Source organism: Colletes latitarsis, chromosome 11 (genome assembly GCF_051014445.1).
Source record: "Colletes latitarsis isolate SP2378_abdomen chromosome 11, iyColLati1, whole genome shotgun sequence".
Lineage (NCBI taxonomy): Eukaryota > Metazoa > Arthropoda > Insecta > Hymenoptera > Colletidae > Colletes > Colletes latitarsis.
This window is the reverse complement of record NC_135144.1, coordinates 11,532,834-11,547,193: the sequence shown is the minus strand read 5'-3', so window position 1 is coordinate 11,547,193 and position 14,360 is coordinate 11,532,834. Positions and strand designations below refer to the sequence as shown.

At 39.6% G+C, this 14,360-nt stretch overlaps 1 protein-coding gene across 6 annotated transcripts in view; it reads right to left on the bottom strand.

The window, feature by feature from the left end:
- Positions 1–14,360, bottom strand: part of LOC143348051 (uncharacterized) — a 364,443-nt gene that overhangs the window by 79,550 nt on the left and 270,533 nt on the right. For all 6 annotated transcript variants that reach the window (XM_076777842.1, XM_076777839.1, XM_076777840.1 and 3 more), the window contains one exon: positions 3,260–3,398. In XM_076777842.1, coding sequence (XP_076633957.1) covers positions 3,260–3,398 — 139 coding nt within the window. The remainder of the gene's footprint in view (positions 1–3,259; positions 3,399–14,360) is intronic.

Sequence of the window (14,360 nt, the reverse complement as noted above, 5' to 3'; positions counted from 1 at the left end):
AACCTTATTGCGCGTATGCAAAATTCAAGATTCAAAGGGTACGGATTATTAATTTTCACTATGAAAAAAGTTTTCAAAAATGGTAGCTTCAACTTTTATAATGTAAAAATAGTTGTTACTTCGTTATTAGTTCGCGCGCCCGATGAAAATATAAAAACTTCGATTTACTTTTTGGCGAGAGAAAAAGAATGTCGAAAGTTACGCGTTTCGAAATTTATAAAAATGGCGGACAGAACTCTGCGGGATCGCGTTCCGATACGGCTGTTTTGAAAGATTAGAAAAGTTCGACGGGATTGGCGAAGGCTTCGAGGCGCCGACGGTTTCTCGACCGTGTCTATGGTTACAGGAGGATTCCGGTTCCGCGATAGAAAACGAAATTTCTGAGGGAGAATGTTCTCTCATCGCCGGTTGCAGCTTATCACTGATCGCGGCAGCTTAGAGCGATTTTGAACGGAGTACGCTTTAAGCTTCGTCACGATAACTGGTCGGACGAAAGGCAGCGACGTGCATAGATACTGTCTCCTCGTATGGCAACGAGTGCTCTTTCTGTGAAATTGGATCCTGGCCGCGACGTAAGTTGCGGATAACGAGTACTTGGATTTAGAGATTTCGTGTCGGCGAGGAAGCGGAATCCGCGTAAAATCGATACCCGACGAAACGTATTCCCCCGCCGTAGGCGAACAGGTTCGATCCTCTTGGGAAGAATTCATTTCCTGCTTTGCGTGTAATGTTTGCCGCCTTTGCTATCGGGAAATAGTCGATGAAACCAAGTCAAATTTGCCGGAAGTATTTGCAAATAGACGGGGAACGCGATATCGACCAAGGAATATCTATTGTTCGGTGAAATGAAAAAAGGTGTGTATGATGGGGCTGCTAGGATTCGTTAGTCCCGATAATTATACAAATTTCGTGGCACCGGGTAAAAGAAACATTTACACGAAACGCACCGTGATTGCATTGCACGTTTTACCTTAACATTCTCCGAAACGAATTCTATTCAACCCAACTAGACGTAAAATTTGTAACGAAAAATGGCACGAACGAGGCTTTTATTTCGTACGGCGGAGCAATTTCACCCAGGAGCAAACTGAAATTTTCAAACAAAGAAATTGGAAAAGTACGCTTTTTTTTTTTGTCAAAAATCCAAGCACGCGTGGTGGAATCATTACTTGATTAAAAACAGTACTCCTAAAATAGGTTTTCTCCCGTCGACCAACGTTTTGTTGCAGCTCAATTCCCGAAACCCAATTAATTTTGTTTGAACGGTGCTTTTTCCAATTTAGCTCGGTATGCCTCAACCCCTGACCAACCATTCGCGCACTCGCTGTGTACTCTTTATAAGAAGTAAAATTAAAACTTGACTCTTTTCGTGACCCCGATACGCAGCGTATTTCTAAAACAGGCGAACAAATTCGTACATTTTACTCTTTGAAACAACGCTGAGTCCTATGGTCGACAATTTCAGTCGATTCGTTATTAAAAAATTTTTCTTTACGAGAAACGAAAAGTCCTCTGTAATTACGAACTTAAGTGGAATAATAGTTTCAGCGAATAAATTTACAATAGAAATGTTAGCAGTACAAAAATAACTGTTTCATCAGAATTAATTAAAGATTTCAGCCATTTTGCAAGCACCTCGCGGTCTAACAATAAGAGAGAAACGTTTCCCCATAACGGTAATAGCATAGTGTTTTTTTCAGGGCCGTTATTGGCTCCTTTGGTAAGATGGATGCTGGAATAAAGAAAAATGGATGCCCTCGCCGGGGCAATCAGTTTCCGTTTATCGAGCGTTTTAATAGGTAAGTTAAAAAATTACCTCCGATACTAGTGGCGCATCGACGCCAGTTAACAAGCCCTCCTTCGACTGTTACGAAGACCGACAAAGACGCAGAATCGTTGGTTCCATTTGGATTATGAACAATTTGTCCAGAAAAAGAAATTCCTATACGCGTGCAACGTCGATCGATTTTCCCTCACGGATATCTCGTGTTTTAATAGAGTAGTTGGCGACAGAAACAGGCCTGGGAAAGACAGACTTGATCGATCATGCTTACGTGTTCTTAGGTGGACGAAGGTAGACAGTTTATACAGTCCAGTCGGAAAATAAGTTAATCAGCGTCGTACACAAAGATAAAAGAAAACAATATCTTTTAATTTTGATAACAACTTATTGTCGAAAGAGGCTTGTTTAATATCAATTTCCAAAAAATTGAGAGTCTAGAATTCACCTAGGATACCTGTGACATATAATTTAGTTATGGTGGATACTAGTGAAATAGTAATTGTTTAACGCGTAAACTTCAGCAGTGTGTTTTACAAGTAAAACTAAGAGTGAAATGTTATGTAATAAAAAATTCCACAAATGCTTTGTTAAGAAGTTATAACAAAAATATGAAGTGTGAAAGATACGATATGTTTCTCTCAGTTTAATACAGGATAAGACGAGATACGTACGTAGTGTCGATGTTATGTAACATAAACATGTAAATTAGGGTATGTTTACTGTTTTTGTAATGAATTTTTTATTATTAGAACACAGTGCTGAAGTGTGTATGGATCAAATGCGTAACACCCTGTATGTTTCTAGATAGATTGGGCGACATTATAAAATAAACGTAAATAATTTTTTTTCAGCAACACTCTCCATACCATTTCTCTTCCCTTTCTTCGCTATCTTCATACCATAGTATGTGCATTCTATAGATAATCAACTCTATGTAAGAAACCAGCTATCACGTCAGTGACATCTTGAACAAGTGCTCCTCGAAATCAATCGCTACGGAAATTCCACCCCTCACGGAAAATGAAACCGTTCAGAAACCATCCAATATTTTTCTCCGCTCCCTTTCACGGCCACCCCCGACAAGAATAACTCGAATTCGCAGCATAGTATTAACATCCATCATAATACAATATTACAGCTCCAGGTATCTACGAATTCACCCCCTCGCGAAAATAGTCCTCGGATCTCAAAGCTCGCCCTCCGCCGATCCCCCATCCGTCTACCCTCCCCGGAATTTCAGGAGAAACGTTTTATACGCTACTCTCCGGTTGGCACGTCGCCCTGGAGCGCTTTGTGAGAGCAGGGGGAGGGGTGGGCAAGAAAGGAAGGGTGTAGTTAATTAGTAAAAGCTCGAACGAGGTGAGGCGAGGGTGGGAAGCTCGACGGCTGTCCCGGATAAAGGGATGAAATACGATCCATGCATCGTTTCATATCGGACGGAACCGATATCTCACTTGCAATTCAAACGAGACTCACGCGTCATGAATGAGGAACTTGTCGTCTTCTTTGTCGATGCAGATGCCCTTGCTGGTCATGATGGATCCGTTCACCGTCACCAGCTCCTGATTCCCCGATTCGAACCAACGGCCTTTCCACTCCGCCGGGAACTCGCAGTCTGAAACACAAAGACACACGCCCGGCGCTAGAGTCGAGAATTTTACATTTTTTTAATCTATTCGCCACGCGGTCGATAAATAAAGGCGCGGCATATAATCCGCCCGATGGAGAATATTCAAAGCGGGCGGCGGGTCCGCAACGTTGGAGAGGGGTGGCTCGGTCCGTGTAAAAACCGCTCGATCGGGTCTTTTATAGGGAAAGCGCAAAGTTTCGACGACAGTTGTGTTCCGTTGTTCTCTTTTTTCCTTTTTGTTCTATTCACGGCGACTGGCCTGTATCGATGAAAGCAACTTCTATCTTTCTTTTTACTTTTTTTTTGTTTTTTTGGAAAATCTGGATGGTATTAACCGGAGCGGATCGATTTTTTGAAAATAGCGCACCGTCCAGGCGCACCGAAAGGATAAACAAGACTTTTGTCGGAATTAGTAGTCAGCGGATCTGGGCGTTGCTCGGATTGTTTCGAATAAATATTTATCCGAGACGATTATCTGAACAACTTCGTTTTAGTACGAGTGTTCTAATGGAAAGTAAATTAAATAATTTTGTATCAATTACAGTCAACTTAGTCTTTCTCTTTCCTTTTCGAGCTTGAAAAATGTTTGGAAACCATCGATCTAATAGCTGTGTTAGGGTTTTTGGACATTTGGCGACAACTCCCGTACTTGCCACCAGAGGGTTACGCTCTTGTCTCTCTCGCAAGCGCTCATAATTATAAGTTTATGTATGCAAACTCTCGTCTAGCTTCTTTATGACGACTTGATAGCAGTGGAGCCTTAATAAAATTTTGTCTTCTTATTTGAAAACTCCTTGTAATAATTCGATATATTGTCGAACGAGACACGTCTAATTGAAGTACCGATTTAATTTCAGTAAGTGTTTTACTGAAATTGCTCACTGTGTTAAAGATTAAACGTTGAGTTCTGGGAGAAAGCTTCTTCTTTGATCCCCCCTTACTTATTTTGTCCATATTGAACGGGATTTAAAAAAAAATCCATCACAACATTGCGAGAACGATTAAATCTACGTGCAATATCACGTATTTTCAAATTACTTTCGTGAAAAACTAAAATTTTGCCTTTTTCTTGCTCACTTAAATACCTTCCGCGTGACATTATTAACTAAATTAATATTAACACACTTCCAACACACTATATAAAACAAAACTGACGAAATATGGGGCCTGCTAGGATTATCTAATTACGTAGTATTAACTAATTAGGTCAATACTGTATAAAATGTATTTTACAAGTGCTTGTTGAGTTTATCGAGGCCCGAATCGTCGACAGCGTGATCGTAGAAGCGATCCTCGAGAATCGGTGCAGGTCGCGTAAAAAAATGTTGCAGTTTTCCATTTGTAAATTGAGCGGAAACGAGCCGTTCCGCTCGACGAGCCGCGCGTTCATCCATTCATCCAACGCGAGTCGGGCATGCAGGAGAGAACGTAGAGAGTCCCCTTCCTTTCGTATTCGCCCGCAAATCATCTTAATGCACGCGAACCACGGCGAATCCGCGACGCTGAGAGCAATAATATTCCTCATCCGCGCCTCCTCGCAATAACCCCGGAGTAATCGCGGCAACAAAAATATAGAGGAGGATTACGGTTTCCATATCTTAGGCGTCGCCAAGAAATCGCGAGAAGATTCACGAAACACTGGGACTTATTAAACACAAAATGCTGCCAACAAACAATGCTTAATCGCGACGTTCCCTTCCCTGTAATCCCCCCTACCACTACGGAACGAAGGGTTCGGGAGGAGACGAAGAACCGACGTTCCCTGGGGCTCCCAGGTTCTCGCCCCCGCCTCCTTCCAGTTTGATAATCCGATCTCTCTAAGGGGATTCTCCATTTTTACAAGCTCGTTTCGGGTACACGTCGCCGAGGGTATTCGAAATATTTGCGGAATCTCGGGATTTCTGTTGCACGGATGGAGGTACGAAGGCGGCTAGGCCGAGAGAAAACATGGTTTAACGAGAACCAGGGACGAAAGTCCGTGGGGCTCCCTGGGCTCCCTGTAAATTTGTTCCAATTGTTTAAAAGTACGGAAACGGGTAGGCGAAAGGAGATTCCGCGCGCCTTCCAAGACGATTGTTCCTCGGTCCTGGGATTCAGCGAACCGTGCCGCGATTTCGTCGTCGACCATTATCGTCATTACTTTATAACATCGTGGCCCCTCTGGCATGTATTTTCTTGAGAGCATTTCGTGTCTCGAGATCGACCAGAGGGCGTGTTTCTCGTCGTTTGGATCGCAACGCTTGCGGTCTCCGAGTCTTCCTTCCCCCTTCTTTTCCTTTCGGGATAGCTTTACTTGCCGTATTCTCGACGCTGGGACAGACGAGGCTCCAACGTTTCAGGACAGGACAACCCTGAAATCGTCCTGTTTCTCGATATTGAGGATACCGGTGCTCGAAATGATTATGCGTTCATCCTTCTTCGATATTTATTTAAGAGAGAACATTTAGCTGGTATTTAGCTCGACGAAATCCGGGCCCAAACGGTAGGCGTCAACGCGCGGTAAACAAACCAGACTAAACTGCTTTGTAACAGAGGTTATAAGGATCGTGACCAGCTCTTGTGGCGTACCGATAGGAACTAAAACTCAATCACGTGATTTGCTGTCCGCGAGCCTGGCTCGTGATGTTTACGTTTGGGCCAAAATCTTCATCACAAGTCAGACTCGTTATATTTTTGTCACCTATCGAGGTTTCGACGAAGTCTAACACTGCTCAGAATCTTCTCCCAAACAGGTCGACAGAATTTTTGTATTCTGAAAACACAGATTAAAGCAGAATCGTCCAAAGAGTGTATCGCGAGAGAGTTCAAAATTGTTTACCATGTGGTCAAGCTTTCAACCTTTCTTTCAAGCACTTATAACAAATGATCCCTAATACTTACGTAGGATTTAACAAAGAGAATTGTATTTGGAAGAAATGTACAAATGATATAATTATATAAACGAATTTGAAGCACACCAAGGACACAATCTTTTTACACAAATTAATATCATAGAAGAATCACTCGTTTCGTTCTCCTTGTCCCACTGTCCCTGGTTACCCATTCCTTCTCGAACAAAACACTTTCAACCCTTTTGCACATAAATTAACATTCAACAAAACTACAGCGCGGCACAAATATTCAACACAAATCTCCTACACTTATAAATTTAAAAAATGTTAGTATTTTATACCGAATCTTTCTGCTTTCGAGATTAAAAGTTTGAATAAACATCGAATGCGCTTTCTTAAGTGAAAAACAGGCAACGCGTTAACGAAAAGGGTACGAAAGAAGGGTTGAAATAACATTTCGAACGATCCTGGAATATTGCAACCGTCCCATAAATGACGAATAAATGTTTATTTTCAGCTTAAAGGACAATAATACGTAGGAATTAATCCGCGAGTAAATCCGTGAAAATGCGGAGGGCCTCGCTTCCAGCTTTCCGCCGTTTCTTTCATCCCTAATTATTTCCTCCTTCAAGCCGAGATAAACGGACCGCACTTAGCCCGCGGCGAAGAATCCCGAAAAAAGAAAGAAAATCATCATCTCTCGAGGTAATCCGAACCACCCCCGTCCGCCCAGTCCCGGCGTCCGTATGATGCTCCGTACGTGCGGGGAAAAGTCGTGAAAAAGGAGGAAAACGGGAGGACCAGAGGCCTGGAAAGAAGGCAGCCCCCGCGATATAATTAGCAGAAATTGGAGTTAGGTCAGAAAGCAAAGTTATCGAGTCGTGGAGGGGGTAAAGTTTTGGACGTTTCGCGCGAGGACTGCCATTTCGCGCCGCTGGCTCGACTTTTTCCCCGCGGCGTACCGTTGATATAATTACTAATTAATTACTGTTCACGGAAACCCTCTCGGCTCCTCGCCGTTTCAACGCAGTAGCTTTAAAAGGACACCGCGCAAACAGGGAGAACCGGGGTAAGGATAATTTCTCGTACTGTTCGAGGAAGGCAATGCCTTCCGTTTTAATAACGTTGCTCGTACGTGGCCGCGCACCCTACGCCAATGGGACCAATTTTTCATCCTCTTTCCCTGCGCTCTCGAGCATCTGCGCTCTGCGTCCGCGTCTAATTGTTTTCCTTGTTTCCCACGCGAAAATGAAACACGCACCGGTCAAAGTAATTTGTAGCTCACTTACAAGCAAAATGGCGCACCTGACCCTCGCCGATTTTAATCATGTTTGGAGAAACATCGAGTGCTCGAACTACTACATGAGAATTTGAGGAAAGTTACAGCCACGATACGCGATCGTTCGATTTCGTTATTATCGTTTGCAGAATGAAGAGTGTTTCGTTTTTTTTTTTTTTTTCGAGTTTATCGGAGAAGAGTCATCCGAACGATCGCCAAACACCGCGACTCTTGTCGGCCTGTATCGATCACGATTTTTAGAACACCGCGAATTTTATAAATGCATTCGAAAGAGAGACGAACAGCGGATATGGATTTTTTCTTTTTTTTTAAACTCTTTGGAACTTGCCAGGGGCTTTCAAATTTGCAGAACAAACATTTTTTTAATATATTTACATCGCAAAACTGATTTTACGTCAGTATATTGATAATTGCTTCTTATATCACTAAATACATACAATGAAGATCTTGTTTCATGTAACACTATTTGAAGTGTTATTTCAAATAACATGTTATTTTATTTTATAATTATTTTCATGCCTGTGGTCACTTCTGAAATAACATTGTTTGAAATAATTATGAAATGGACCTAAACAAAGATCTCTTACGGATGAACTCTTTGAAGAGAGAGTTTTGCTCAAAGCAAATTGTCGTAAAGATTTCATAAAATACAATCTTTTTGTTGATTGTTTTCAGGATTATTTCTTTTGACTAATTTCAAATAAAGAAATAACGAAATAACTCATTATTTGAAATCGTTATTTCTTATTTTTATTTTAATTTGTATCGGTCTGACCTAGAGAATATTGTTGAGAGCAATTTTCACTATAATTTTCCTTTAAATGGTCAAATAACGCTTTAGAACTTGAATTATACAACTAGAGACTCGAACAGAAGATTACATGTTTTATACAGGATTTTCGACCACTCCTGAGGGAAATTTTAATGGGAGATTTTAGAGGCCAAAATAAGAAGAAAATCAAGAATATTAATTTCTTGGCTGAGGCTTCATTAAAAAGTTATTAAAAAATTTCAAATCATTCTGGAAAAATTATTTTTGGTTGTGGGGCACAATTACAATCATTTTTGGCGAATACACATACCCCTGAAATCCTACCCCCTTTCGAGAAAAAAATTCGAGTAGGTGTGAAATTTATCGACGAAAAAAAAATTTCAAATCATTCTAAAAAAATTATTTTCAGTTTCAGGGGTCAAGTACAATCATTTTTGGTCATTAGACATACCCCCGAATTCCTACACACTTTCTAGAAAAAAATTCTTCACCGCAAATATAATCTGAGGCCTGAAATGTCTGCTCGAATTTTCATGCGAATCTTTAAAACGTCATAACTTCTGAACGGATTGAACGATTTTAATGTTTAAAAAAGCAAACTGCACGTATTTTGATGGAGAATATGTACAAATTGCAAAAATATTCAAAAAGTTGTTCCTTGACCCCGTAAAACTAGAAAACCCCCATAAAAATGGTCCAATTCCCAATCAGCCATAACTCCTACAATAGTGAATATATTTCAATGAAACTTTTTTCTGAAGTAGAGCTCATGGGTACCTACAAAAAAGTATTGAACAACTTTTCTGTAGAGCGTCAAACAAATTTATGAAAAATGAAAAACAAATATTTAAGTAAAATCGAGAGGGGGTAGCTGCCTAAATTTTTCGGCAAAATTGGAAAGTTTCAAATCGTTCTGGAAAAATTATTTTCGGTTGCGGGGGTCAAATACAATCATTTTTGGTGAATAGGCATACCCCCGAAATCCTACTCATTTTCTAGAAAAAAATTCAGTACGGGCGGAACTTTAAACGTTAATAACTTTGTAAAAAAGCCTCCATCAACTAATTGATATTCTTGATTTTCGTCTTATTTTGGCCTCTAAAATCGCTCATGTAAATTCTCCTAGAGGTGACGAACAACCTGTATAATTCTATATTAGTAAAAAGTTATTAATTTTAAGCAATACTTTTGCGTCCACTAATGGTGGCGCGTACCTCCCTTAATGTATTTCAATTCGAATAAAGTGTACGACACGATGAAAAAAGTGATCGATGTGGCGCGGAATGACCCTTAAGCGATGTCCGCTGTAAGCGAGGCAACTGTCATCCCCCAGCTCCATTAAATGAGGTCGATTTCCGGAAACCAACGACCATATCTCGTGCCGAAAATTACTAACATCGACGCAACACCTTCCAGGAATATACTCCCTCTCTTTCTAAACTTTCCCTTAAAGCCAACGCGGAATGAATCGCATGCATCGTCTACAGTTTTACGAGTCCATTGGGACCCGCAATTACAGGACACGCTTCGTATATTTGTTTGAACAGTAACGAGGGATGGGGAGGGTGGAACAGCTCGTTCTAAAAACTGCGAAACACGCACTGTTCGGTTAATGTTCTTACACGTGTTCTGATCCTTGCTGGAAGGACCGTACCGTGGGGAAACGATTCCAGGGAAAAATAAAAGCAGATTAAAGAAACCTTTCCAAGGGGTGAAGAAACGTCTGAAGACCAGATGGAACTTTTATGTAAAAGGAAAGAGATTTTGCGCGAGGGAAAGGAAACAGCTAGGTTTTTGATGGCGAAAGAGCCTTATGTGAACTGCTTCTGAAGGACATCTGACAGGGTTAATTTGTGGTTTATGCCGGCATAATAAGAACGGGGAAAAGAAATATTTTCATGGTAGCTTTGAACATCGCAAACTTTCTAAAGAGGAAATTGAAAGGATTGCTGAGAAGGTTTATTACTCCGTTTAGTGAAAATTATGTAACATTTTGCTTTCCTCCTACGTTGTTGTCGAAGACGATTTTGTAGTTAATACTGTTTACAAAAATTTGTTTAATTTCAATTATCTTGTATCTTTATACACTTTGCTTTTTTTTCATTTGTTGATATTTTTCCCAGATTGTATATTAAATAATGATGATAATATTAATAACACTTTCACGACGGGGAACGTAGTTTTACGTAATCTGAAAATTGGCGCCATGCTATATTCCATGGTATATTCCGTTTCTTCAAATTTCAACAAGAATCTATATAATATTGAAAATTTTAGTTTTACAGTAACGACACGCAGTATATCATTATTTCCTAGAAGAAGATACATAAATTGCAAAAACAGATTTCCAAGAAGAACAGAAACGTTGAGTTTCCGAGTAGAGATCAACCTATTTAAACAACTTGCAGAGATAAATAACGATTCGAACAAAGATCCTCAAGGATTTACAAACTCAATGACACTTAAAGTAAAATGATCGGTACCGTTGGCGTTCCTTTTTAAGACTGTACAACGAACCACTCGATTTTCAAAAGTTTCCGATCTGTCCCAATCCCGTGGAATATTAAAACACGCCCGTAGTCTGCGGCTCTCCGTGAATCACGTTCTCCCATCGGTCGAGCGAGGAGCAACAAAACCAGCCACGAGAAGATCCCGGCTCGCCATCGCCGCGTTTCGCCGCTGCCAGACGAATCAATCCCTCGTCAGAGCCATTAAAAAATGGATTATCGAAGAGCGAAATTACCAATTTCCACTTAGCTTGGGAATTATTGAAAAAGCTTGGACGCGCACTAACGATTTTCAGGTTAAGGCTCCATTTAGCCCAGTCCTCTCTGCCGGTTAACTCGATTTTTATGTATACCCGTGGAACCCTACATATCCTCCAGCGTCTCTCCCGCCCCGATCCCCTGAAAATGATTGGGTTTCAGGCGGAAATAACTTGATTAAAATAATCTATCACCCGAGCAGTGACAAGGGTGATTGGGCTATCTGAGTTAAATATGATGGAGCGGCCACTTTTCCATACGCACACCTACCACGCCTATATCTGCGTCTCTGTCCACCCCTTTCCTGGTTACCTCGCAGTCGATTCCATACACACACGCGCACATATTCTCTTTCTGTCCCTTTCTGTCGCCCTGTCGCGTCTCTCAGTATCGACAGAGGCAAATTGATTGGTAATATGTGGTCACCGGCCGTCCACCTATCTCCGTGACATTTACCAACGGAAATGCCTCGTTTTTCCGATATCCGAGCCCGAAAGAGCCGTTGAAAGGGCTTTTACTGGAGGAAATGAATATTACATCGCTAGATACCGTAACCGGGCACCGGGATCAGGTAATATTACAGTCACAGGGGTTGCATGGATGCGAGTGGAAGTCAACAGGGTTGGGTTGCTGGCCAGATATGCGCCTGGTAAATGTGTCGTATGAGCTTCGAATCGGAATCTCGCAGCGCGTAGCTGCGAACAAACATTTTTGGTACGCGTTGCAGATCATTCTCAAACAGAAATGTCGACCGTGTACTGACAAAGATGAAGAAACAAAGCAACTGCTTGAAGCGATCGAGTTTCGTGCATCGATAGACGAAAGGATTTTTGTTTCGTATACAGGGTGTTCGGCCACACTTGGGAAAAATTTTAATGGGAGATTCTAGAGGCCAAAATAAGACGAAAATCAGGAATATCAATTTGTTGATTGAAGCTTCGTTAAAAAGTTATAGAAACATTTCCAGCCACACAGTATATTTTTGGTAAAGAATTTTTTTCTCGAAATTGCGTAGGAATTCGGGGGTATGTCTACTGATAAAAAATGATTGCAATTGATCCCTGGAACTAAAAATAATTTTTCCAGAACGATTTGAAATTTTTTAATTTTGTTGAAAAATTTTACACCTCGAATTTTTTTCTAGAAAATAGGTAGGATTTCGAGGGTATATCTATTGACCAAAAATCGTTGTAATTGACCCCCACAACCGAAAATAATTTTTTTAGAACGATTTGAAAATTTTTTTTTTCGTCGAAAAATTTAGGCACCTACCCCCTGTCGATTTTTCTTAAAAATTCGTTTTTAAATCGTAATAAATTTGGTTGGCGCTGTACAGAAAAGTTGTTTAATACTTTTTTGTAGGTATCCACGAACTCTAGTTTCTCCCAAAATTTCAATGAAATATATTCACTATTGTAGGAGTTATGGCTGTTTGAAAATTGGACCATTTTTATGGGGTTTTTCTCATTTTGCGGAGTCAAGGACCAACTTTTCGAATATTTTTGCGATTTGTACATATTCTCCACCAAAATACGCGTAGTTTGCTTTTTTAAACATTAAAATCGTCCAATTCGTTCAGAAGTTATGACGTTTTAAAGATTCGCATGAAAATTCGAGCAGACATTTCTGGCCAGAAATTATATTTTTGGTAAGGAATTTTTTTCTCGAAACTGAGTAGGATTTCGGGGGTATGTCTGTTGACCAAAAATGATTGTAATTGACCCCTGCAACCGAAAATAATTTTTTCAGATCGGTCTGAAAAAATTTTTTTCCGCTAAAAAATTTCAGGGAAACATATCAATGATGGTCAGACATTACATTTTCGGTAAGGAATTTTTTCCTCGAAAGTGTGTAAGATTTCGGTGGTATGTCTATTGACCAAAAATGATTGTAATTGATCCCTGCAACCAAAAATATTTTTTTCAGAATGAATTGAAATTTTTTAATTTAATTTTTTAATAACTTTTTAACGAAGCCTCAGTCAAGAAATTGATATTCTTGATTTTCTTCTTATTTTGGCCTCTAGAATCTCCCATTAAAATTTTTCCCAGGGGTGGTCGAACATCCTGTATAATCGTGTCGAGATTGCTATTGTTACTAGCAATCTATAACTAGTGGTATATCTTTCATAACACTAGATGTATGGAACTCGTCAGTTTGACTTAAAGTGATAGAATTTTTATTATTTGGTAACAATTTATGGTAAATTTTATTGATGCAATTGTACGAACCTATATCCTAATTAAAAGAAAAACTTTCAATCAAAATATGCGTTATTATGGTCTGTAAATCTAGTATCAATGTTGTGTCGAAGAAATAAAATAAAAGCTGTATGATAGAAGTTAGGAAAATACTCAATCTAAACGAACGTGTTCAAAGAAATTTTATAGTTTTGTAATTTTAAAGACACTCAAATGTTTAGATACATATATTACCTACCTTCAATATCACAATGTACTCTATTATAACATTCACTTCGAATAAAAAAAATGGCGTTCGTAATTTTGCGTATAATTCATATATAGGTGAACGAAAAGTGTTTATATCTCGAAAAGAAAGAGTTTCCGGCAGGGGTCGAAACAGTTATAGAACTTTTTCAATAAGTTCCGTTGGAACAGTTTCAATGGAACTTTTATAATAAAAGTTTTGAGAATAAAAGTTCCGATGAGAACAGATAAATACAAGTTCCCAGAAAAAAGCTCCTATGAGAACGGACGAATAAAATTTCTCAGAATAAAGGGTTCTAGAATAAATCAGATAAATAAAAATTCCGATCAGAATATATCAACGACAAATCCAGAAATTTCTTGTGATGAGCACTTCACGAAGAAAAATTTAGTTACTATTTTGTTTCTTAAATCGAATAATTATTATTCCTTGATACCGAGCTTATTTTTTCTCTGCAGGGTCCGTCGGTTCGATTCGCTCTTTTTGCCCGTTTTTTATTCGATGAAACACCGGTGGAATGTAGGTCACGAATGGAATAGTTTTCGACCAATATTCTATGATATGTAGTTCCAATCGAAGGAATTTGCTGGGGCAGTCAGAGTCGCTGTTTTTTTTCGTTCATTTTTGTAATAGATTAGTTTGCATCGGAATATTTTCAATTTGTGCTAGCCTGTTGTACACCATCTCATGTTAAATTCTTTTTTTTTATCTGTCGCAGTTCTGGCACGAAAACTGTTTTTTTCTTTCATTCAACTTGACATCATTACTCGAAATAGCTCCAAGTTTTACGCAGTATGATCTCGATCGCGTTTATCGTTCGATTTAGTTAGT